Below are 27,444 nucleotides of genomic sequence, written 5' to 3' on the forward strand. Positions count from 1 at the left end.
ATGAATAAATGTGTATTGACTGTGACATGATGACTTTGGATTTTTTCCCAAATTTCCCGGGTTTCAAACATGTTGACATAAGCTATTTAAAGCATGTACTTTTAATCACATGGCATGAAAGAAAATCGTAAGTAATGAACATTATATTATCATTGCAACAAAATGGAGGGTCAATAAAAAACAAAACACATTTTTTTATATATTTATTTTCTTTATTTTTTTTCAAAATTTTATTGAAAATGGGAAATTCGTTTTCCGTCCGCATATCGCCGCTGTCCGCAATTAGGCGAATTTCCCCTATGCTATATCCATTGAGCTTCTATTGACTGGTGACGGTGACCTTTCTTTTCAGCAAAACAAAGACATTTTTTAGTCAGTACAATCTTACATCAGAATAACGCCAAAATTTTAAAACAATCAATCAACATTCTAAATTTCTACTTTACAAACTTTCACTCCACATATGCTCCAGTCCAGTTGTTTCGTTATTATTCCTAATCTACGGAAGCCGATAAGGGCCATTCTAAAAAAAAATTTTATGTCGTAATTACAACGACATCGCTATGTCGTAATTTCGACATATCATGTCGTAATAACGACATCACAATGTCGTGTAAACGACATATCTATGTCGTAATAACGACATCGCTATTTATGAAATTATGTATTATGATTGGAAAGAGACTAAAGAGACAGAAATTAACAACTATAGGTCATCATTATGCCCCCAATAATTAGAAAAGCCCCGCATAGTCAGCGGGGAAGAGGGAGGAAAGATACCAGAGGGAGAGTCCTTGAAATGCTGTGTGGCAGACATTGTTATTATTTAATTATAAGCTCCCTTGGTAAAACTCCAAATTTCATATTTAAAGTATTTTATTGTTAAATAATATACATGACGCTTAATACCTAACGTGACTGACGGTACCCAAAAAACGTAATTACGACATAAAATATTTTTTTGAATGGCCCTTATCGGCTTCCGTACTTATCATATTGTATTTTTAATTTTTTTTATTTTTAATTTTCGTATGTAGTATGTATCACATGCATTCCTACTATATGTTCTTTGTCATTATCTAATGTACTTTGTGTTTATATTTATATTGAGAGAGAACGTCTCTAATGTAGTTATAACTTGTGTCCAATCCCTTATGCTACTTTTGCAAATAAAATATGTTTAAACTTAAACTATGGGTTAGTCTTTGGCGCTAAAACGTCCATGTTTTTTCGCTAAAATATTCAATCAATGCAATAAAATGCCCCCCCCCCCCCCCCCCCCCCCCCCCCCCGCCGCAACTGTCAGACAACGTGTAGCTGAAAACGTTCCTTTTTCCAATTATTGAATAAATTTAAATTCAGAGACGTTTTCTTAAAGCCTGTCATTTATGTTGTAAGATTGCAAGATAGAAACCAAACGTGCAACACAGGAACGATATGATTAAGTTTGTATAGAAAACAAGATGATTGATATTTCTGCTTAAAACAGATTCAAGGAGTTTAATTTTTTTTTGTCAGTTGCCAATTTGTAGATATAAGCCATCTGCGTAGAAGTAAGGCTCTGGCGTTAATATATCTTATTTGATAAGATATGCCAAATCATGTTCGAGTTATCGAACTCTCACAGGGTTATATTTCTGAACTTCCCCAAAGAAGGTTTCAGGGCGGTCTACGGTGGCCGTCTTCTGTTTGTCAGTGATCTTTTTATATTCTATCCTTGAATTAGATCGTCATTACTATTTATATTCTATCCTTGAATTAGATCGTCATTACTATTAATATTCTTTCATTGAATTAGATCGGCATTACTATTTATAGTCTATCCTTGAATAAGATCGGCATTACTATTTATATTCTATCCTTGAATTAGATCGATTCGTATTATTATATTCATTGTGCAATTCTGTTATTGTGTGGTAAAGTGTTGTAACCATAGATTGAAAACTTTACCAACATTTGTTAAGTTTCAACAGTTTGTAATTTTGTATGAAAGAAATGAAAGAAAACAAAATCCTGTTCTCATGCTTATTTGTAATCAAATGCACTACTGTGTAAACTATAAGAAATGTTCGGCACACAAGCCGAATACTCTATAAGTAGATAGATAGAGAGACAGACGCATTGAAAAACGAACAAACAGGATTTCTTGTATGTCTCCGATATATCCTGTATGTGTCTGTTTAAACAGTGGCCTGTTAATCAAATGTTGTCGTTTCTTGAAATAATTCATAATGACTTTTCGTTTATTATTTTGTAAAAAATTTGTTTTTCTCGTTTTTGTCATATCGCTTTTTGTGTGGTAAAGATCATGCTCGTTGTTGGAGGTCGTACGATTACCTTCATTTAATAAAGTCTACGCCAAAGTCTAATCTTTGTGTTTTCATTCATTCAAATAAAAGGAACATATATGATGAGACGTCGGCCTAAAAGTAGATTTTTAATTGTTTGCTAATTGTATCTTTTAATGTAGGGTGTATGTTTCATATAAGTTTCAACGAAAGAATATTTTCAACTCAAAAGTTAACAAATTGAAAAATCGTCATTGTACATGTACCGCAGTACATGTACCACATAAAAATGTTCAATGTTACCAAAGTAACACGGTCATGTTAAAGTGAAAACACTATTTGATATGTTTTTATTAAACAATTTATTAAACCAAACAAGAGAATATTAACTATAAATCACTGGATTATGAAATCACTTAGAATTGATGGTTATCTCCTGGATAGAATCCGTACTCATTACAAAAGAAATAACATTTTTCTTTGACAAATAGACAGTCATTGACACATTGCTTGTAGTAATAATATCCCTGGCTGTGATAAAGGGGTCTGCATTGATAATTTTTACACTTGTGCAGGGCGTAGTCACACTGGTAATAACATTGGTTTGGTCGTTGTCCCCTTCTGCCACCATTACTGCTGTCGCTACTATCGCTGCTACCTATGTTCTGTCTCCCTCCGAACCTGCCACCGCTGTTCTGCCTCCCTCCGAATCTTCCACCGTTGTTCTGCCTACCTCCGAATCTCCCGCCATCGTTCCTGTCGCCACTATCACTGGAACTTCCTTTTACAAAGTTGATACAGAGTAGAACAGCACCGACTGCTAGCAACATAAACTTGAGCTGAAACATATCAGTAAGAGGTAAAATAAAAATATGTACTTTGAATAAAATGTAATTTGATTAATTAGTCTCATAGATAGAAAAACGAAGAAAACAATTATATGTATCATATTTCATTGTCTACCAAGATATTACATTATTTTTCATTTTATTTTGTAGACTTTAAAGTCAATCCATTATAAAGAAATATACATACGAAATAACCTTCGCTAAAGATTTGGATATCTTGTCCAACTTTTATAAGAATTATTATGTATTTCAACGTGAAACACAAAAAAGTAAGTGTAAACGTAAAAAAAATGCTTTAAATTGTGTTACTTCAGCTATAATCTTTGTCTCAATTAGATAGAAAACAATTAGAACGATCGTCTAGAAATTAAAGACAATAAACACCTTACCTGCATAATGAAACTTTGTGCTATACTTGTTTATAAACGATCCTCAATGTATGTCTGAAATTCCTGAAAATGTATAAAATAGAAATATAAAATGTAAGTAAGTCAGTTTAACAAATGAATCAATTGCATCATTTAAAGATTTATAATAAATTCCCTTTTTTTTTACTTTCGTTTATTGCTAAATAGAATTTTTTAACAAGCGGTATAAACCAAATGCTTTGTATATGATGATAAGTATGGTCCCATTTATATTTTAAACCTTTCGGAATTTTGGTGTTCAACGTTAGAGTTATTGACAGAAGAAGCCGGAGCGCCTGGAGAAAAACACCCTTTAAAAAGCAAGGACCGCACACATATTATTATAAGAACTTTGTATGGTGTAAATTTGTTGTCCCTTCTTTCACATTATGGAACAAGTTACCGGAACATAATAGGAAATTTCATCGCTATATTTTGAAAGGTGGTATAACAGAAAACAAAATAAGTTGTATTTAAATCGGAGTTTTCATATGAATCCTGTTTTATATCCTCGAACGCATTGAGTCTCAATCAACTGTGTTGGCCTTCTACTAAGACTCCGGTCAATACAAATAACCTTTTACTCAATGCATGTATTACTCAAATATGTTTTACTCAATACATGTTTTACTCAATACATGTACTGCACTTGAATATAATACCTATCTAATAACAGTATAAATTTGAGACGAAATATGTTTTTATATATTAAAATTTTATATTTAGTTGCAGCTTGTATCCGGATCCTATATTTGTACTTTAATTTATGTGTTTATATAGTTAATAATACCACAATTACATGTATATATAAATGTCTAATTTATAATATACAAAAATTTTGTTTTTATTTATATTGCCTAAACGGACAATCTCAAAACCGGATATCAATCTATAAGTAAAGTGTAACAGTTATTAACATTTGATTTGTATTGGAACAATTCTAAAAAGTAAACTTTGATATATAAGGGATGGTATTTCAATAAAACGTGGATTGTCAAAGGCATTCTTTCATTCTACCTAGTACATATATTTTGTTTTAAGAAATAAAATCTTTTTGCACTTTCCGAATGAACTATAAATCAATAATGTGTAAATTATAATGTACTTACCCCTAAGATGTCTTGACAGTTTATAATGCTCCAGACATCTAACAAACCATATTTATATAGAGATGTTAGGATGTTCCTACCCGTGTTAAGTCTCTTCCCGTTATTAAGTGTGATTAAGCTTATCTTTATGTCATATTTATACATTCATTAAAGTTTAATTTCTTTTTAAATTTTAAAACCACACATCCTTACAAGTTCTTAAAATAATTTCATAATTGTTTTAAATGCAATTAAATATACAGTTGTATGCTTATCTTTATTTCTAGTTGATTGTCCTGGGAACAAAACGCATATTTGACAAATCAGCATCAATGCGACAGAAGTCAGACCGGCACTTGGCCTTTTTTTTTAAGCTTGACTGGTGTCCAACTGATGTTGACTGGCTGACCCCTAAACAAGGTTTCCATGTATCACTATCACTGCTGGTGATCCGATGGATAAATCTGTTGTTGAGTTGTCACTGGCTCAGACGTACTTATAAATATAATTATTTTTTGTGACTGTATCTTACATAAATTTGTAGGATTCTTTGCTATAGTTAATTTATCGTGTCTATAAAAAAGGGACGAAAGATACCAAAGGGACAGTCAAACTCATAAATCTAAAACAAACTGACAACGCCATAGCTAAAAATGAAAAAGACAAACAATAGAACACATGACACAACATGTGATGCCTTATTCATCATGGACTGTAGTACGACGCTAGATTAAAACTGACGTGGAAAGGTAACACCCGGCCACCGAAAGCTTCATTTTTATGAAGCCCAGATGGTCGTGTGGTCTAGCGGGACGGCTACAGTGCAGGCGATCTAACATTGTTGTGTTGATGTTTAGACGAGTTGTATATACATTATGTACACAGCCATGTATCACCATCACTGCTGGTGGTCCTATTGATAAATCTGTTACAGAGTTGTCGCTTGCTCAGACGTACTTATATATTTATACTTGTTGTGTACAAGATGTAAGTTAGTTTAGGGTTTTTGCACAAGTTATAAGTTTTTGACACATAGCTTCTTGCACCAGAATCTATATCCCAATTTTGGTTAGATGTTTGGTGTTGTCTATTCAGAGTGTTTTTAAGGTAGATATTTGACGTTGTCTATTCCGGGTGTATTGGGATAGATGTTTGGTTTTGTCTATTCCGAGTTTTGAATTAAATGTTTGGTGTTGTCTATTCGAAGTGTATTGAGATAGATGTGTTGTCTTTTCTATTCAGAGTGTATTGGGATAGATATATGGTGTTGTCTATTCCTAGTGTATTGGGGTAGATGTGTCGTGTTGTCTATCCTAAGTGTATTGGGATAGATGTTTGGTGTTGTCTATTCTGAGTGTATTGGGATAGATGTTTGGTGTTGTTTATTCCTAGTGTATTGGGATAGATGTGTGGTGTTGTCTATTCCTAGTGTATTGGGATAGATGTTTGGTGTTGTCTACTCTAAGGTAATTGGGATAGATGTTTGGTGTTGTCTATTCTGAGTGTATTGGGATAGATGTTTGGTGTTGTCTATTCTGAGTGTATTGGGATATATGTTTGGTGTTGTCTATTCTGAGTGTATTGGGATAGATGTTTGGTGTTGTCTACTCTAAGGTAATTGGGATAGATGTTTGGTGTTGTCTATTCTGAGTGTATTGGGATAGATGTGTGGTATTGTCTATTCCTAGTGTATTGGGATAGATGTTTGGTGTTGTCTATTCTGAGTGTATTGGGATAGATGTGTGGTGTTGTCTATTCCTAGTGTATTGGGATAGATGTTTGGTGTTGTCTAATCTAAGGTTATTGGGATAAATGTTTGGTGTTGTCTATTCCTAGTGTATTGGGATAGATGTGTGGTGTTGTCCATTCCTAGTGTATAGGGATAGATGTGTGGTGTTGTCTATTCCGAGTGTATTGGGATAGATGTTTGGTGTTGTCTACTCTAAGGTAATTGGGATAGATGTTTGGTGTTGTCTATTCTGAGTGTATTGGGATAGATGTTTTGTGTTGTCTATTCTGAGTGTATTGGGATAGATGTTTGGTGTTGTCTATTCTGAGTGTATTGGGATAGATGTTTGGTGTTGTCTATTCTGAGTGTATTGGGATAGATGTATGGTGTTGTCTATTCCTAGTGTATTGGGATAGATGTTTGTTGTTGTCTAATCTAAGGTAATTTGGGATAAATGTTTGGTGTTGTCTATTCTGAGTGTATTGGGATAGATGTTTGGTGTTGTTTATTCCTAGTGTATTGGGATAGATGTGTGGTGTTGTCCATTCCTAGTGTATTGGGATAGATGTATGGTGTTGTCTATTCCTAGTGTATTGGGAAAGATGTGTGGTGTTGTCTATTCCGAGTGTACTGAGATAGATGAGTGGTCTTGTCTATTTCTAGTGTATTGGGATAGATGTATGGTGTTGTCTATTCCGAGTGTATTGGGATAGATGTTTGGTGTTGTCTATTCTGAGTGTATTGGGATAGATGTATGGTGTTGTCTATTCTGAGTGTATTGGGATAGATGTTTGGTGTTGTCTATTCTGAGTGTATTGGGATAGATGTATGGTGTTGTCTATTCCGAGTGTATTGGGATAGATGTATGGTGTTGTCTATTCCGAGTGTATTGGGATAGATGTTTGGTGTTGTCTATTCTGAGTGTATTGGGATAGATGTATGGTGTTGTCTATTCTGAGTGTATTGGGATAGATGTTTGGTGTTGTCTATTCCGAGTGTATTGTCATATATGTTTGGTGTTGTCTATTCCTAGTGTTTTGGAATAGATGACTGGTGTTCTCTTTTCGAGTATATTGGGAGAGCTGTGTCGTGTTGTCTATTCTAAGTGTATTGGGATAGATGTTTGGCGTTGTCTATATTCAGAGTGAATTTAGTACATGTTTGGTATTGTCTATTCTGAGTGTAGGGGAGTAGATATTAGGTGCTTTCTGTTCCTAGTGTTATGGGATAGATGTGTGATGTCTATTCTGAGTGTATAAAGATAGATAAGTGGTCTTTTCTATTCAGAGTGTATTTGGATAGATATATCGTGTTGTCTATTCCTAGTGTATTGAGATAGATGTGTGGTGTTGTCTATTCTGAGTGTATTGGGATAGATGTGTCGTGTTGTCTATTCCTAGTGTATTGGGATATATGTGTGGTGTTGTCTATTCCGAGTGTATTGGGTTATATATGTGGTTTTGTCTCTTCTAGGTGTAAATGGATAGATGTGTGTTGTTGTCTATTCAGAGTGTATTGTGGTATATGTTTAGTGTTGTCTATGTTAAGTGTATTGGGGCAGATGTGTAATGTTGTCTATTCCAAGTGTTTTTGGGATATATGAATCCGGTTGTCTACCCTTATTATATTCGGATAGGTGTGTGGTGTTGTCTCTTCAGAGTTATTAAAATAGATGAGTGGTCCTGTCTATTCCGAATGTATTGGGATAGATGTATGGTGTTGTCTATTCCGAGTGTTTTAAGATAGATGAGTCGTATTGTCTATTCAGAGTGTATTGGGATAGACGAGTGGTGATGTCTTTTCAGAGTGTATTGTAATAGTTGTGTGGTGTTGTCTATTCCTAGTGTATTGAGACAGTCTAAAATTTTGGTGTTGTAGATTAAGAGTGTATTGGGGTAGATGTGTTGTGTTTTTTTTTTATTTCGAGTTTATTTGGGATAGATGGATAATATTACTATTCCTATTGAATTGGGATAAATGTGTAGCGTTCTTTATTTCGAGTTTGTGTGGATAAATGTTATTAACATAGATTCAAACTTTTCAATTCTTAGTGAACGGAAAGTAACAGAAAAAAAACCGCATATAAGAATAAATTCATTTGCAATGTTTTATTAAATGATTCATAAAGAAAATTGAAATATCAACTGACCATAAAAGAAAGATGGTCAAGTTGACGAGATGTAATATCTGTTAGGTTCAAAATCAATGGTTATATCCTGTCCAAGTTGACGAGATGTAATATCTGTTAGGTTCAGAATATATGGTTATATCCTGGATAGTATCGGTGTTGATTACAGAAGTAGTTACAAGGTTCAGAATCTATGGTTATATCCTGTATAGTATCCATGTTTATTACAGAAGTAGTTACAAGGTTCAGAATCTATGGTTATATCCTGTATAGTATCCATGTTTATTACAGAAGTAGTTACAAGGTTCAGAATCTATGGTTATATCCTGGATAGTATCGGTGTTTATTACAGAAGTAGTTACAAGGTTCAGAATCTATGGTTATATCCTGGATAGTATCCATGTTTATTACAGAAGTAGTTACAAGGTTCAGAATCTATGGTTATATCCTGGATAGTATCCATGTTTATTACAGAAGTAGTTACAAGGTTCAGAATATATGGTTATATTACGGATTACAAATGTGTCGAGGTTTGTGATTGGATAACAACACAGAGATGTCAGTGTATATTCAGGAAACTGCCGGGGTATATATACGACGTTTTGATCCCCAATTGGAACCTCAAAAACGTCATCATAAAACCGGTTACTATGTGACGTAGTCAAAAGCTATCAGACTGTCAGAGGCTCACAGAGGGAAAGGAATGACGTGCTTCAGTCAATAATACATTTTTGATACAAAAACACGCAATTTACACTTTTAATACTTAAATTTAATGTAAAAAGTGTTATTATAAATTATTACATACACGATAAAATTATGTTCACAGCAAATTAGAAAATCCTTCACGTATGCTGATCATATTAGGTTGGGTTTTTCAAAATATATGTGTTGTCAACAAATACCTGCACTGGAAAATAACATTTAGTCAGGGGTAATCCGTAATATATGTGTTGTTCAGGTCTCAGACAGGGTATATACTGTGACATTCCCGGCTTAGGGCTTATATCCCCTTCGCCTTCGGCTCAGGGGATATAAACTCTAAGCCGGGAATGTCACAGTATATACCCTGTCTGAGACCTGAATAACATATAATATCCTGGATAGTATCGGTGTTGATTACAGAAGTAGTTACAAGGTTCAGAATCTATGGTTATATCCTGGATAGTATCGGTGTTGATTACAGAAGTAGTTACTGTTAGGTTCAGAATATATGGTTATATACTGGATAGTATCGGTGTTGATTACATAAGTAGTTACAAGGTTCAGAATCTATGGTTATATCCTGGATAGTATCGGTGTTGATTACAGAAGTAGTTACTGTTAGGTTCAGAATCTATGGTTATATCCTGGATAGTATCGGTGTTGATTACAGAAGTAGTTACTGTTAGGTTCAGAATCTATGGTTATATCCTGGATAGTATCGGTGTTGATTACAGAAGTAGTTACTGTTAGGTTCAGAATATATGGTTATATCCTGGATAGTATCGGTATTGATTACAGAAGTAGTTACAAGGTTCAGAATCTATGGTTATATCCTGGATAGTATCGGTGTTGATTACAGAAGTAGTTACTGTTAGGTTCAGAATCTATGGTTATATCCTGGATAGTATCGGTGTTGATTACAGAAGTAGTTACAAGGTTCAGAATATATGGTTATATCCTGGATAGTATCGGTATTGATTACAGAAGTAGTTACAAGGTTTAGAATCTATGATTATATCCTGGATAGTATCCATGTTGATTACAGAAGTAGTTGCACTTCTGTTTGATGTATTGGCAGTTCTGACAACACTGATTGTAGTAGTAATACCCTCTGTTATAATAGATTGGTCTACATTGGTAATGGAGGCACTTCTTCAAACCGTAGTTACACTGGTTGTAACATTGATACACATTTGATAGTCTGCTTCTTTGCCTCCAAAATCTAGTTTTAAGACCTTGTACAGTATTGGCGTACATTAAAACAGCACACAGTGCCAGAAAAACAAATTTCATCTGGAAAAAAAGATTTTATTGTTTAATCACTGTAAACAGCACACAGTGACAGCAATACAAATTTTAAATGTAAAATTTATGTTATTGTTTAATCAGTATAAACAGCAAGAGGAAACACTAGACTGAAGCGGTGTTCGAAACCCTTAAAACTACAATTGTTATGTCATAATCAATACAATCAAAATGTGACTTAGGTAGTAGAATGTAATACAATGGGAGCGAGAAACACTCAAAAAAGAGAGTGTGAAAAGATCATATTTCGTCTATTTGTTATCCCTATTTTTTGGTTCCTTTGTAAAAATTGAAATTCTTAGAGGTTTATCAATTCTGTAAAGTGTCTACTTCATTCGGGAGAATACACAGTGTTATGTTGCAATGACTACAGAATATTATTATTTGAAACTGTTTTCAAAGCGATTGATGACCATTTTTTTCATCCTTTTGTAAGATGTGGTATGAGTGCCAACGAGATAACTCTTCACCCAAGTCACAACTTACCGAAGCAAATAGTTCATGGTACAATGAATCTTTAACATAGAACACTGGCTCACGCTAAACAGTGAGCCCCAAAGGACTCCCTAAAAACACAAGTGTACATGTTTGATAGTCATGATGTTTGTCTCTTAACATGTTTACGGCCCGTAACATAACATGCCAAATTGTTTTCTCATTACGAATTATTAACATACGACATACCTGCATGATTGAATTCTGTGTTAAAGAAGATAATAAACTGTCATCAAATTATGTCTTCAAAACCTGTTAATATATAAAAATAGAACATTTTGAAATCTAACACTTATATAAAATCATTTTAAGTTTTAAAGATTTAAAATAACAAAGATGTGTTCCCCTTTATTTTTTAAATGTCCATCGGAGGTATAAATCATGCATTGTACAAGATTCTTTGTATATATATTGAACTTCCTCTACGCCAGTATATTTCAAATTATGTAAAGATGGTCATACACTAAAAAAACAAAATGTCTTAAAGATTTGCTTGTAAAAACAATTATAGACAGTTAGTAGAACAGAATATTAGTGAAAATATTCTTAACAGAAAATACAAAGAAGCATACACCTTAAGAATAGTCATAATTTGTTGATATTTGAACTGTTTTACATATTTTTATGCAATTTTTGTGTCTATATAGCTGACTATGCGATATGTCTTTGTTCATTGTTGAAGATCGTACGGTGACCTATAGCTGTTAATTTTAGTGTCATTTGGTCTCTTTTGGACAGTTGTCTCATTTGCAATTATAATACATATTATTTTTTTATTATTATATATAGCGTCATATAGTCTTATATTGATATCTTTGAAGAGTTTTTACTTATTTAACAAAGAAACGTATACAGGAGATATTGAAATAAATGTCGTCTTAAATATAAATAGAGAATGAAAACAATTAAAAGCGTAAAAACTACTCTTTACGGCAAAATAAACATTGATGTTGAGTTTGCTCAAATCTAAACATAGATATTATAGACATAGGGAAATGTGGTGCGAGTGCCAATAAGACATGTGCAACTCTGCATCCAAAAAACAAATTATTTTTTAAAAGTAAACCATTATAGGTCAATGCACGGCCTTCGACACGGAGCATTGGCTCACAACGAACCACAAACTATGAAGGGCCTCAAAATTATATAAGAATACTTTAGAAAAATAATAATTTGTTAAGGAAAAGTATCAAAATCAATACATTTCTAGTTGACCAGACTCAAGCTGGCAGCCACTTTTATCGGCCAATCAAGTTAGCAGCCACTTTTTTCCAGCAGCCAATTTTGACGATATGTCTAAAAACCAAAAAACTGCATAAGACTCAAACGTTCCTAAAATCGCTAAATCTTAGTTAAATATAGTTTAACAGCGGAATTCGACAATTTCGCGGCTTGTACTGATTTTAAAAGCATTTCATTACGTTTTAAATATGTATGTGAAGTTAACTGCCGGTTTGTTATTTGATATTCGATATTCAATATACAACCGGTTGCTAGCAGATGGTTCAATATCAAAATTTAGTTGAAAATCATTAAAAAGTATGATTTCATAGTTAACAGGAGTGAAAAATTACGCCGCAAATTGTTTTATGACCCCTTCAAGCTGTCGTAAATTCTCGTTGTCCTCGAATATAAACCCTTATATAAGTTGCATATTTGTCTTTATGTAATAAAGATTTTGATCAATAAAACGACATCAAAGATTCAACCAAGATTTAATTTAATTAATAATATATACGACTAAAACTAAAGCTGGCCACTCTAAAAACATTCCAAAATATAAAAAGAAATATCTATGGAAAGCCAAAAAGAGAATAAATATATTGTGAAAACCTACGGGAGACCGATCAGATGACAGTTACACCCCTGGTGTTTCAATACCCTAAATGCAACGATATTATAGACTCTGTAGTATATAAAATTGGGTGTAGAGATCAACGTGACTATAAGAATCTTCAATTATGGGTATTGAAAATACATAAATGGGCAACTTTGAACCTCTGTGGTGGCCAGACGGGCCCGGATCCCAGAAAAATATTTTAGTGGGGAATAGCTTGGGTTAATACTTTTAAAATGAGCTAGGTCCGGTTCGGAACTTTGCCGTAGGGATATGCCGAAGAGTACCGAATGTGTAGGTGATATGAAAAATACGTAAATGGGCAACTTTGAACCTCTGTGGTGGTCAGACGGGCCCGGATCCCAGAATTTTTTTTTAGTGGGGAATAGCTTGGGTTAATACTATTAAAATGAGCTAGGTCCAGTTCGGAACTTTGCCGTAGGGATATGCCGAAGAGTACCGAATGTGTAGGTGATATGAAAAATACGTAAATGGGCAACTTTGAACCTCTGTGGTGGCCAGACGGGCCCGGATCCCAGAAAAATATTTAAGTGGGGAACAGCTTGGGTTAATACTTTTAAAATGAGCTAAGTCCGGTTCGGAACTTTGCCGTAGGGATATGCCGAAAAGTACCGAATGTGTAGGTGATATGAAAAATACGTAAATGGGCAACTTTGAACCTCTGTGGTGGTCAGACGGGCCCGGATCCCAGAAAAATATTTTAGTGGGGAATAGCTTGGGTTAATACTTTTAAAATGAGCTAGGTCCGGTTTGGAACTTTGCCGTAGGGATATGCCGAAGAGTACCGAATGTGTAGGTGATTTGAAAAATACGTAAATGGGCAACTTTGAACCTCTGTGGTGGTCAGACGGGCCCGGATCCCAGAAAAATATTTTAGTGGGGAATAGCTTGGGTTAATACTTTTAAAATGAGCTAGGTCCGGTTCGGAACTTTGCCGTAGGGATATGCCGAAGAGTACCGAATGTGTAGGTGATATGAAAAATACGTAAATGGGCAACTTTGAACCTCTGTGGTGGCCAGACGGGCCCGGATCCCAGAAAAATATTTAAGTGGGGAACAGCTTGGGTTAATACTTTTAAAATGAGCTAGGTCCGGTTCGGAACTTTGCCGTAGGGATATGCCGAAGAGTACCGAATGTGTAGGTGATATGAAAAATACGTAAGTGGGCAACTTTGAACCTCTGTGGTGGTCAGACGGGCCCGGATCCCAGAAAAATATTTTAGTGGGGAATAGCTTGGGTTAATACTTTTAAAATGAGCTAGGTCCGGTTCGGAACTTTGCCGTAGGGATATGACGAAGAGTACCGAATGTGTAGGTGATATGAAAAATACGTAAATGGGCAACTTTGAACCTCTGTGGTGGTCAGACGGGCCCGGATCCCAGAAAAATATTTTAGTGGGGAATAGCTTGGGTTAATACTTTTAAAATGAGCTAGGCCCGGTTCGGAACTTTGCCGTAGGGATATGCCGAAGAGTACCGAATGTGTAGGTGATATGAAAAATACGTAAATGGGCAACTTTGAACCTCTGTGGTGGTCAGACGGGCCCGGATCCCAGAAAAATATTTTACTGGGGAATAGCTTGGGTTAATACTTTTAAAATGAGCTCGGTCCGGTTCGGAACTTTGCCGTAGGGATATGCCGAAGAGTACCGAATGTGTAGGTGATATGAAAAATACGTAAATGGGCAACTTTGAACCTCTGTGGTGGTCAGACGGGCCCGGATCCCAGAAAAATATTTTAGTGGGGAATAGCTTGGGTTAATACTTTTAAAATGAGCTAGGTCCGGTTTGGAACTTTGCCGTAGGGATATGCCGAAGAGTACCGAATGTGTAGGTGATTTGAAAAAAACGTAAATGGGCAACTTTGAACCTCTGTGGTGGTCAGACGGACCCGGATCCCAGAAAAATATTTTAGTGGGGAATAGCTTGGGTTAATACTTTTAAAATGAGCTAGGTCCGGTTCGGAACTTTGCCGTAGGGATATGCCGAAGAGTACCGAATGTGTAGGTGATATGAAAAATACGTAAATTGGCAACTTTGAACCTCTGTGGTGGCCAGACGGGCCCGGATCCCAGAAAAATATTTAAGTGGGGAACAGCTTGGGTTAATACTTTTAAAATGAGCTAGGTCCGGTTCGGAACTTTGCCGTAGGGATATGCCGAAGAGTACCGAATGTGTAGGTGATATGAAAAATACGTAAATTGGCAACTTTGAACCTCTGTGGTGGCCAGACGGGCCCGGATCCCAGAAAAATATTTAAGTGGGGAACAGCTTGGGTTAATACTTTTAAAATGAGCTAGGTCCGGTTCGGAACTTTGCCGTAGGGATATGCCGAAGAGTACCGAATGTGTAGGTGATATGAAAAATACGTAAGTGGGCAACTTTGAACCTCTGTGGTGGTCAGACGGGCCCGGATCCCAGAAAAATATTTTAGTGGGGAATAGCTTGGGTTAATACTTTTAAAATGAGCTAGGTCCGGTTCGGAACTTTGCCGTAGGGATATGACGAAGAGTACCGAATGTGTAGGTGATATGAAAAATACGTAAATGGGCAACTTTGAACCTCTGTGGTGGTCAGACGGGCCCGGATCCCAGAAAAATATTTTAGTGGGGAATAGCTTGGGTTAATACTTTTAAAATGACCTAGGCCTGGTTCGGAACTTTGCCGTCGGGATATGCCGAAGAGTACCGAATGTGTAGGTGATATGAAAAATACGTAAATGGGCAACTTGGAACCTCTGTGGTGGTCAGACGGGCCCGGATCCCAGAAAAATATTTTAGTGGGGAATAGCTTGGGTTAATACTTTTAAAATGAGCTAGGTCCGGTTCGGAACTTTGCCGTAGGGATATGCCGAAGAGTACCGAATGTGTAGGTGATATGAAAAATACGTAAATGGGCAACTTTGAACCTCTGTGGTGGCCAGACGGGCCCGGATCCCAGAAAAATATTTAAGTGGGGAATAGCTTGGGTTAATACTTTTAAAATGAGCTAGGTCCGGTTCGGAACTTTGCCGTAGGGATATGCCGAAGAGTACCGAATGTGTAGGTGATATGAAAAATACGTAAATGGGCAACTTTGAACCTCTGTGGTGGTCAGACGGGCCCGGATCCCAGAATTTTTTTTTAGTGGGGAATAGCTTGGGTTAATACTATTAAAATGAGCTAGGTCCGGTTCGGAACTTTGCCGTAGGGATATGCCGAAGAGTACCGAATGTGTAGGTGATATGAAAAATACGTAAATGGGCAACTTTGAACCTCTGTGGTGGCCAGACGGGCCCGGATCCCAGAAAAATATTTAAGTGGGGAACAGCTTGGGTTAATACTTTTAAAATGAGCTAAGTCCGGTTCGGAACTTTGCCGTAGGGATATGCCGAAGAGTACCGAATGTGTAGGTGATATGAAAAATACGTAAATGGGCAACTTTGAACCTCTGTGGTGGTCAGACGGGCCCGGATCCCAGAAAAATATTTTAGTGGGGAATAGCTTGGGTTAATACTTTTAAAATGAGCTAGGTCCGGTTTGGAACTTTGCCGTAGGGATATGCCGAAGAGTACTGAATGTGTAGGTGATTTGAAAAATACGTAAATGGGCAACTTTGAACCTCTGTGGTGGTCAGACGGGCCCGGATCCCAGAAAAATATTTTAGTGGGGAATAGCTTGGGTTAATACTTTTAAAATGAGCTAGGTCCGGTTCGGAACTTTGCCGTAGGGATATGCCGAAGAGTACCGAATGTGTAGGTGATATGAAAAATACGTAAATGGGCAACTTTGAACCTCTGTGGTGGCCAGACGGGCCCGGATCCCAGAAAAATATTTAAGTGGGGAACAGCTTGGGTTAATACTTTTAAAATGAGCTAGGTCCGGTTCGGAACTTTGCCGTAGGGATATGCCGAAGAGTACCGAATGTGTAGGTGATATGAAAAATACGTAAATGGGCAACTTTGAACCTCTGTGGTGGTCAGACGGGCCCGGATCCCAGAATTTTTTTTTAGTGGGGAATAGCTTGGGTTAATACTATTAAAATGAGCTAGGTCCGGTTCGGAACTTTGCCGTAGGGATATGCCGAAGAGTACCGAATGTGTAGGTGATATGAAAAATACGTAAATGGGCAACTTTGAACCTCTGTGGTGGCCAGACGGGCCCGGATCCCAGAAAAATATTTAAGTGGGGAACAGCTTGGGTTAATACTTTTAAAATGAGCTAAGTCCGGTTCGGAACTTTGCCGTAGGGATATGCCGAAGAGTACCGAATGCGTAGGTGATATGAAAAATACGTAAATGGGCAACTTTGAACCTCTGTGGTGGTCAGACGGGCCCGGATCCCAGAAAAATATTTTAGTGGGGAATAGCTTGGGTTAATACTTTTAAAATGAGCTAGGTCCAGTTTGGAACTTTGCCGTAGGGATATGCCGAAGAGTACCGAATGTGTAGGTGATTTGAAAAATACGTAAATGGGCAACTTTGAACCTCTGTGGTGGTCAGACGGGCCCGGATCCCAGAAAAATATTTTAGTGGGGAACAGCTTGGGTTAATACTTTTAAAATGAGCTAAGTCCGGTTCGGAACTTTGCCGTAGGGATATGCCGAAGAGTACCGAATGTGTAGGTGATATGAAAAATACGTAAATGGGCAACTTTGAACCTCTGTGGTGGTCAGACGGGCCCGGATCCCAGAAAAATATTTTAGTGGGGAATAGCTTGGGTTAATACTTTTAAAATGAGCTAGGTCCGGTTTGGAACTTTGCCGTAGGGATATGCCGAAGAGTACCGAATGTGTAGGTGATTTGAAAAATACGTAAATGGGCAACTTTGAACCTCTGTGGTGGTCAGACGGGCCCGGATCCCAGAAAAATATTTTAGTGGGGAATAGCTTGGGTTAATACTTTTAAAATGAGCTAGGTCCGGTTCGGAACTTTGCCGTAGGGATATGCCGAAGAGTACCGAATGTGTAGGTGATATGAAAAATACGTAAATGGGCAACTTTGAACCTCTGTGGTGGCCAGACGGGCCCGGATCCCAGAAAAATATTTAAGTGGGGAACAGCTTGGGTTAATACTTTTAAAATGAGCTAGGTCCGGTTCGGAACTTTGCCGTAGGGATATGCCGAAGAGTACCGAATGTGTAGGTGATATGAAAAATACGTAAGTGGGCAACTTTGAACCTCTGTGGTGGTCAGACGGGCCCGGATCCCAGAAAAATATTTTAGTGGGGAATAGCTTGGGTTAATACTTTTAAAATGAGCTAGGTCCGGTTCGGAACTTTGCCGTAGGGATATGACGAAGAGTACCGAATGTGTAGGTGATATGAAAAATACGTAAATGGGCAACTTTGAACCTCTGTGGTGGTCAGACGGGCCCGGATCCCAGAAAAATATTTTAGTGGGGAATAGCTTGGGTTAATACTTTTAAAATGAGCTAGGCCCGGTTCGGAACTTTGCCGTAGGGATATGCCGAAGAGTACCGAATGTGTAGGTGATATGAAAAATACGTAAATGGGCAACTTTGAACCTCTGTGGTGGTCAGACGGGCCCGGATCCCAGAAAAATATTTTAGTGGGGAATAGCTTGGGTTAATACTTTTAAAATGAGCTCGGTCCGGTTCGGAACTTTGCCGTAGGGATATGCCGAAGAGTACCGAATGTGTAGGTGATATGAAAAATACGTAAATGGGCAACTTTGAACCTCCGTGGTGGTCAGACGGGCCCGGATCCCAGAAAAATATTTTAGTGGGGAATAGCTTGGGTTAATACTTTTAAAATGAGCTAGGTCCGGTTTGGAACTTTGCCGTAGGGATATGCCGAAGAGTACCGAATGTGTAGGTGATTTGAAAAATACGTAAATGGGCAACTTTGAACCTCTGTGGTGGTCAGACGGACCCGGATCCCAGAAAAATATTTTAGTGGGGAATAGCTTGGGTTAATACTTTTAAAATGAGCTAGATCCGGTTCGGAACTTTGCCGTAGGGATATGCCGAAGAGTACCGAATGTGTAGGTGATATGAAAAATACGTAAATGGGCAACTTTGAACCTCTGTGGTGGCCAGACGGGCCCGGATCCCAGAAAAATATTTAAGTGGGGAACAGCTTGGGTTAATACTTTTAAAATGAGCTAGGTCCGGTTCGGAACTTTGCCGTAGGGATATGCCGAAGAGTACCGAATGTGTAGGTGATATGAAAAATACGTAAGTGGGCAATTTTGAACCTCTGTGGTGGTCAGACGGGCCCGGATCCCAGAAAAATATTTTAGTGGGGAATAGCTTGGGTTAATACTTTTAAAATGAGCTAGGTCCGGTTCGGAACTTTGCCGTAGGGATATGACGAAGAGTACCGAATGTGTAGGTGATATGAAAAATACGTAAATGGGCAACTTTGAACCTCTGTGGTGGTCAGACGGGCCCGGATCCCAGAAAAATATTTTAGTGGGGAATAGCTTGGGTTAATACTTTTAAAATGAGCTCGGTCCGGTTCGGAACTTTGCCGTAGGGATATGCCGAAGAGTACCGAATGTGTAGGTGATATGAAAAATACGTAAATGGGCAACTTTGAACCTCTGTGGTGGTCAGACGGGCCCGGATCCCAGAAAAATATTTTAGTGGGGAATAGCTTGGGTTAATACTTTTAAAATGAGCTAGGTCCGGTTTGGAACTTTGCCGTAGGGATATGCCGAAGAGTATCGAATGTGTAGGTGATATGAAAAATACGTAAATGGGCAACTTTGAACCTCTGTGGTGGTCAGACGGGCCCGGATCCCAGAAAAATATTTTAGTGGGGAACAGCTTGGGTTAATACTTTTAAAATGAGCTAGGTCCGGTTCGGAACTTTGCCGTAGGGATATACCGAAGAGTACCGAATGTGTAGGTGATATGAAAAATACGTAAATGGCACTTTTGAACCTCTGTGGTGGTCAGACGGGCCCGGATCCCAGAAAAATATTTTAGTGGGGAATAGCTTCGGTTAATACTTTTAAAATGAGCTAGGTCCGGTTCGGAACTTTGCCGTAGGGATATGCCGAAGAGTACCGAATGTGTGATTGATATGAAAAATACGTAAATGGGCAACTTTGAACCTCTGTGGTGGCCAGACGGGCCCGGATCCCAGAAAAATATTTAAGTGGGGAACAGCTTGGGTTAAGACTTTTAACATGAGCTAGGTCCGGTTCGGAACTTTGCCGTAGGGATATGCCGAAGAGTACCGAATGTGTAGGTGATATGAAAAATACGTAAATGGGCAACTTTGAACCTCTGTGGTGGTCAGACGGGCCCGGATCCCAGAAAAATATTTTAGTGGGGAATAACTTGGGTTAATACTTTTAAAATGAGCTAGGTCCGGTTCGGAACTTTGCCGTAGGGATATGCCGAAGAGTACCGAATGTGTAGGTGATATGAAAAATTCGTAAATGGGCAACTTTGAACCTCTGTGGTGGCCAGACGGGCCGGATCCCAGAAAAATATTTAAGTGGGGAACAGCTTGGGTTAATACTTTTAAAATGAGCTAGGTCCGGTTCGGAACTTTGCCGTAGGGATATGCCGAAGAGTACCGAATGTGTAGGTGATATGAAAAATACGTAAATGGGCAACTTTGAACCTCTGTGGTGGCCAGACGGGCCCGGATCCCAGAAAAATATTTAAGTGGAGAATAGCTTGGGTTAATACTTTTAAAATGAGTTAGGTCCGGTTCGGAATTATGCCGTAGGGATATGCCGAGAAGAACCGAATTGTTGTTAATCTGGGAAGTTTGCTGAGTTGTTACTTTAACTTCATGGTTAATATTCAACGTTACATTCTGACTGCTGTTAATTTACACTAAGTTCTGTACGTTTATTGCATCAATACAGAATATAAGAAATACCTGAAATGACAAAATCCGAGTAAAATTGATGTCATAGCTAGCTAATTAAACAGAGTCATATTTTCATAGAACCCTCTCAAGAGTATTTACAATTGATTTTTTTTCTGTAAAGAATATATAAGTGTATGTTGAGTTAAAGAAATAAACAAAGTTTTTAGAAAAATGATGCATTAGATGGGTAGGACAGCGAGTACTTTCCAGACTGTTTGAATACCAAGTCAAAAAGGTACAATCATTTAAAAATATACAATTCGGAACATTTTGATATTTGCAGGAACTTTTCAAAAACCACCTTGAGTTGAGTAGACTAGTCACATTTTGCATGAAAATAATATAAAGGAAACAAATATTTTCCGGAGTAGGTATTCACCAGAAAATCATTCCCAACGTCTCATAAGGGCTAGTGATGCCCTACAGGTTAAAAGTTTACTACTTAAAACGGGTACCCTCTTGGCAAAGGATTTTGGGTTAAAAGATTAAAGTAGAAAACCTAAGGAAGTGCTGGTAAAGCTTATTGGAGTCAAAACGCATTATGTGTGAACCCGACAAGACATAGAAAAAGAATCTGTTATTAAGGTGAAAGATGGTAGAAAATTACCACAGTGATCATTGGACCATTTTTTAGGCAAGTCAAAGTGCTTTGCATACATTTGATTAGTAAAATGTCAGAAGCACAAAAGTGAAGAAGGCATCGAAGGTACAGTAGATGCTTCGAGTACATGGAGTAGAGTTGGTAAAAACCAACCCCGCAACAGGTGAAAGTCGTTCCATTTTTAGCTCACCTGGACTAAAAGGCCAAGTGAGATTTTCTCATCACTTGGCGTCCGTCGTCCGGAGTCCGGCTTCCGTCGTCCGTCGTCTGTCGTCGTCCGTCGTCCGGCGTCGTTAACTTCTACAAAAATCTTCTCCTCTGAAACAACTTGGCCAAATTTAACCAAACTTGACCACAATCATCATTGATGTATCTAGTTTGAAAATTGTGGGTTTTTTTACCCGGCCAATTAACTAAGATGGCCGCCATGGCTTAAAATAGAACATAGGGGTAAAATGTAGTTTTTGGCTTATAACTCAAAAACCAAAGCATTTAGAGCAAATCTGACATGGGATAAAATTGTTTATCAGGTCAAGATCTATCTGCCCTGAAACTTTCAAATCAATCAGACAACCCATTGTTGGGTTGCTGCCCCTAAATTGGTAATTTTAAGGAAGTTTAACTGTTTTTGGTTATTATCTTGAATATTATTATAGATGGAGATAAACTGTATACAGCAATAATGTTCAGCATAGTAAGATTCACAAATAAGTCAAACATGACCAAAACGGTCAATTGACCCCCTAGAAGTTATTGTCCTTTATAATCAATGTTTAACACTTTTCATAAAATTTGTAAATTTTTACTAACATTTTCCACTGAAACTACACGGACAAGTTCATTATAGATAGAGATAATTGTAAGCAGCAAGAATGTTCAGTTAAGTAAGATGTACAAACACATCACAATCACCTAAACACAATTTTGTCATGAACTGTCTGCTTCCTTTGTTTAATTCACATATACCAAGGTAAGCGACACAGGCTCTTTAGAGCCTCTAGTTTAGGTCAACTATAGTTATTTTTACCTAATCAATCAATTAAGACACTTAACTAACGTTAACAGTTATGAAAGTATAGCATATTGCATGCGTGATTGAAGGGGGTGACCGTTAAGACATATTGTAGAATTACACCTTCATATGGATAAATTGTACCCCTGAAGAGTAAATGATACATTCGCCTTTCAGTAAAACTAGCACAAAAGAAGGCCATTATTAACGATTAACGTGAGCTGTGTTATCAAAAGTACACATAAAGAGGTGAATCAGAAAAGTACACACAAAGTGCGCCAATATAAAAAAAAACGTGAAAATGAGTTGAACCAGAAGGGTTTAGTTTCCCTCATGTGTTTGAAACACATTGACCAATTCTAAAGGCTAAACACTAGAACTAGCTTTTCTATTAACGTGTTTGGGTATGATGGTGTTGAAATAAACAACAACGATTAAAAAAATGAAGAACCCGAGAAAAATTTCAAAGAACATCGGAAAGGACAGAACCCACGCAGACATGTAACTAAACTAACATTACTGCTAGATAAAAAAAAGTTTATCACATTTGTTCAGAGCCCAAGTGTCATCTACAATGTTAAAGTATTTTTTGTCGAAAGTGTAAGAAGCACTGTTTGAGAGAAGACATTTTAGACGAAAATTTATAGTATTGGGATTAGATAGAGGGCTGGAGTGAAAATCAAGATACCCGAAGAAGATACCTTTATAAGATATACAACTGTAAACGTAAAATGTGATTTCCTTAGGTTAATTATGCTGACGTTTAATGTTACTTATAACATATAGACACATGCCAACCTGACGAGTCAAAAGCTTACACGAATGCTTACCAACAAAATACGCCTTCAGGTTTTTTACTACCGCGTCAGGTACGATGTTGGAAAATACAAAGAAACAAAACTGTACCCAGTTATATATGTGTGGCTTGTAAGGAAGAGGAGATGAAGGACATTGCAGACATGCACATGGATAAAAAGACCTGGTTATGACTGAAGAAGATCCCCAATGTTTTAAAGCGAGTTCACGTTGTCACATGTGCGATGATGAATTAGGGGAAGGCCCACTTGTTCGTAAAGGCATTGGGGTATACTGTTTTTGGAGTGAACTGCATTCCAAATACCGATGAAGAGAACATTAGTCTTTCTAAGAAAGTTGATGGGTAAGACATTCTATTCATTGTTTATGTTTATGTTTATGTTCGGCCGTGTTCACACCAAACGCCGTGTAGAGTAAACATGTTTACAATTTGTTTAGTGTATACGTAGTGTACACTGGTTTCACATTACATTTGTTCACATCTATACACCTTGTTTAGCTACCTGTACATAAGATTTGTTCCCACTTGTAAACTATATGTCATTTAAATGTTAATTACGTAAATCTGAATTCAAAATTTTTGGACAATTTTTCTAGCGGTTAGGAAACAACCATTTGACTTCAAAAGGGGGATGGGGGTGGGAATGGAAATATTCCGATCACCAATTTTATGAAAAAAAATATGGTCATACAGATGATAAAAAAAATGTTCTGAATTAAGAGTTTCCCCATACATTATAGTGTTAAATATTGAAAAAAAGTATTTGATCACCAGCATGGAAAAAAAAGGAATAAAAACGCACGCAGATAAAAAAAAATAACCCTCCCCCTTTTTTTTAAGTTAATTGGTTGCTACTTTATGAAAGCCATTTTTAGCTCACCTGTCCCGAAGGGACAAGTGAGCTTATGCCATCACTTGGCGTCCGTCGTCGTCCGTCGTCTGTCGTCCGTCGTCTGTCGTCGTCCGTCGTCGTCTGTCGTCGTAAACTATTTCAAGAATCTTCTCCTCTGAAACTACTGGGCCAAATACTTTCAAACTTTAACTGAATGTTCCTTAGGGTATCTAATTTATAAATTGTATCCAAAGTTTTGATCAATCAACAAACATGGTCGCCATTGCTAAAAATAGAACATAGGGGTCAAATGCAGTTTTTGGCTTATAACTCAAAAACCAAAGCATTAAGAGCAAATCTGACAGGGGTAATATTGTTTATCAGGTCAAGATCTATCTGCCCTGAAATTTTCAGATGAATCAGACAACCCGTTGTTGGGTTGCTGCCCCTGAATTGGTAATTTTAAGGAAATTTTGCTGTTTTTGGTTATTATCTTGAATATTATTATAGATAGAGATAAACTGTAAACAGGAATAATGTTCAGCAAAGTAAGATTTACAAATAAGTCAACATGACGGAAATGGTCAGTTGACCCCTTTAGGAGTTATTGCCCTTTATAGTCAATTTTTAACCATTTTTTGTAAATCTTAGTAATCTTTTACAAAAATCTTCTCCTCTGAAACTACTGGGCCAAATACTTCCAAACTTTAACTGAATGTTCCTTAGGGTATCTAGTTTGTAAATTGTATCCGCAGTTATGATCTATCAACAAACATGGTTGCCATTGCTAAAAATAGAATATAGGGGTCAAATGCAGTTTTTGGCTTATAACTCAAAAACCAAAGCATCTAGAGCAAATCTGACGTGGGTAATATTGTTTATCAGGTCAAGATCTATCTGCCCTGAAATTTTCAGATGAATCAGACAACCTGTTGTTGGGTTGCTGCCCCTGAATTGATAATTTTAAGGAAATTTTGCTGTTTTTGTTTATTATCTTGAATATAATTATAGATAGAAATAAACTGTAAACAGCAATAATGTTCAGCAAAGTAAGATCTTCAATTAGGTCAATTTTACAAAATTGTCAATTGACCCCTTAAGGAGTTATTGCCCTTTAAAGACTTTTTTCACAATTTGTTCATCATGTTGACATACTTTAAAAAATCTTCTCCTTTGAAACTGCTGTATCAATTTCAGCCAAACTTAGGCTAAATGAGTTTCAGAGTATCTAGTATAAATTTTATAATTATTTCCTTGTATGTCAAGAAACATAGCTCCTATAGCTAAAATAGAACATAGGATAAAATGATTATTTTTTTTGGCCTTTGAAGAAAATAGGATGATCCAAAAAAACATTTAAATAAATTAAAAAGCCAAAATAATCATTGATGAGAGATTTAACCAAAAGAATTAAGGTGAGCGATTCAGGCTCTTATAATTTGCAGTAGTTTGAATATACTAGAGATGTCTCGATTACGCATTAGAAAACGTTAGCTGCAGCAGCGTGCTTGAAGCCGAAAAAAGGATTGAGATATTAGGGATCACTACATTTTTATCTTTTCTGTTTGTTTCAAATGGTATTTCTTCTCCAAGGAGTATTTGGTAAAGGAATAGGGTAACGTTTTTTTTTATTTATTTTAAGTGTTATTTAACGGATATGAGATACAAGACAAACATATCATTAACCTCACACTTTTTTAAGTCATGCATTTATGCGTGAATCGTTGTTTGAGTAAAGATCAGTGGCGAATATTTCTGTGTACGTCAAGTCGAGTCGGGAGGACCTTTTCAAATGAATGAGGCAGCAACTATTTACTTCATTTTCTGGGAGGGAGCAAGGGGGTGGGGGTAGGTGGCGTGGGCTATTGATTTTTTTTCAGGACAAATTTTGGTGACAAGTCGAAATCAATTTTAGCATTAGATATAGTGGCAGCTGAGGGTGAAACAAACAAATGTTTTTTCAGGGCCAAAAACTGGAAACATGTTTTGTTTTCAAAACAAAATCCATAGCTCACCACCCCAACCCCTTTTCCTTTATGTTTTATACTCAACTATAACAGCCTCCCCCTTGCAAATCAATTGGTTGCTGCCTTATGGGTTCGGCAACGATGCTGCCTTGAGTCTTGATCAGGGGTTAATAAAGTACGTTAATTTTTTTGTACAAAAAAAAATCAGTAAAATTTAGACAACAATGTGTGTAAAGAACTAAACTAATAATTATCAAAAATATCAATTTAACTCAAAAATAGTTTCCTCCTTAAATATATACACGGTAAAACTAATGTCCTAAATGCCTAGTTTTGTGTACACTTAACCTACACAAGGCCTACATTGACTATCGACTGTGTGTAGATAAAACATGATTTAAACTACATGTAAACATTGAGTTTTATCAATGGGAACGCAATTGTGTTTAGTTTACGTGTGAGTTACACTAACACAACACCGAATTTAGGTCAATGTGAACACGGCCTGATTTTCTATATTTAGCCATTTAAAGCTGAACCAATGTAAGGTATTGAAGTCTTGTTTTTAGGAGCATTATGAATGAATGATACTTATTAACAAAGTGTGTATCCTTACGATTGCATGAAGGGTCATCATAAGAAGAAGAAAATACAACTACCATCTGATGACCAGGTTTACAACCGACTTAACAATGAACACATTAGTGTGGCTGACTATGCTCAAGCAAAACATGTGTTAACTAGATTTAATTGTCAAACATTACAAGACTACCATCATGTGTACTTGAAAGGAGATGTTGTGCAATTGGATGATATATTTGAAAACTAGTGTCATTTGTTTAAAAGCTTACGGGCCTTGACGTATTTCATTATTATACGTCATCAGGGATAGCTTACGATTCGGCGTTAAATATAAGCAAAGTTAGATCACAATTGTTACACGACCCAGACATGTTACTTCCGTTTGAAACACGAGAGTCGACTCTGCTCAAATAAGCCATCGACATTGGGTGGCCAACAACAAATACATGAGTGAATGCGACCCTCCTCAACCTTCCCAATGATTTTTTGGGAATACTAAACTAGTAGTACTAACTATGAGTATGTGTTGGCCATGTCATAACTGTAGCCAACAAGGGTTTTGAATTGGTGGACGACTTTGAAGTCATTGACATGTGTAAAGAGGAGGATGAGGTTGGGTACATAATTGAATGGGATTTGGCTACTCAGTCGACCTTTACGATAAGCTTAACGATTTATCGTTTTTACATGAAAACAGAAATGAACAAGTTTCATAAGTTGGTACCGTATTCAAATCCGACAAAGGTGTAAAGTATGTTCTTTATAATAGAATTTTGAAACAGAGTTATTCCAATGGTTGGTATTAACAAAAGTGTATCATGTGTTAAAATTTAAACAATCATGTAGGCTTGAAATTTGCATTTACCTGAATATTACCAGACACAAGTTGGTTCCTTTTTCCTTTTTCCTTTTTCGATATTCAAATTTTAAAAAATATTACAAGTCCAAAC

At 36.9% G+C, this 27,444-nt stretch overlaps 1 protein-coding gene and 1 long non-coding RNA gene across 2 annotated transcripts in view; both read right to left on the minus strand.

Annotated features, from left to right (window-relative positions):
• Nucleotides 1-2,626: 2,626 nt before the first annotated feature.
• Nucleotides 2,627-4,764, minus strand: LOC134696612 (uncharacterized). Its single transcript, XM_063558480.1, has 3 exons — nt 4,653-4,764; nt 3,526-3,588; nt 2,627-3,127 (listed from the first exon to the last, which is right to left on the minus strand). The coding sequence occupies exons 2-3, from the start codon at nt 3,529-3,531 to the stop codon at nt 2,705-2,707; spliced, it is 429 nt and encodes a 142-aa protein (XP_063414550.1). The 5' UTR covers nt 3,532-3,588; nt 4,653-4,764; the 3' UTR covers nt 2,627-2,704.
• A 4,829-nt stretch (nt 4,765-9,593) lies between these two features.
• The window catches only part of LOC134697181 (uncharacterized), a 53,200-nt gene continuing 35,349 nt past the window's right edge, over nt 9,594-27,444 (minus strand). Inside the window, exons 2-3 of the long non-coding RNA XR_010103080.1 lie at nt 11,183-11,245; nt 9,594-10,486 (exon numbers count right to left, since the gene is read on the minus strand). This is a non-coding gene — a long non-coding RNA (uncharacterized LOC134697181). The remainder of the gene's footprint in view (nt 10,487-11,182; nt 11,246-27,444) is intronic.

Source organism: Mytilus trossulus, chromosome 14 (assembly GCF_036588685.1).
Source record: "Mytilus trossulus isolate FHL-02 chromosome 14, PNRI_Mtr1.1.1.hap1, whole genome shotgun sequence".
Taxonomy (NCBI): domain Eukaryota; kingdom Metazoa; phylum Mollusca; class Bivalvia; order Mytilida; family Mytilidae; genus Mytilus; species Mytilus trossulus.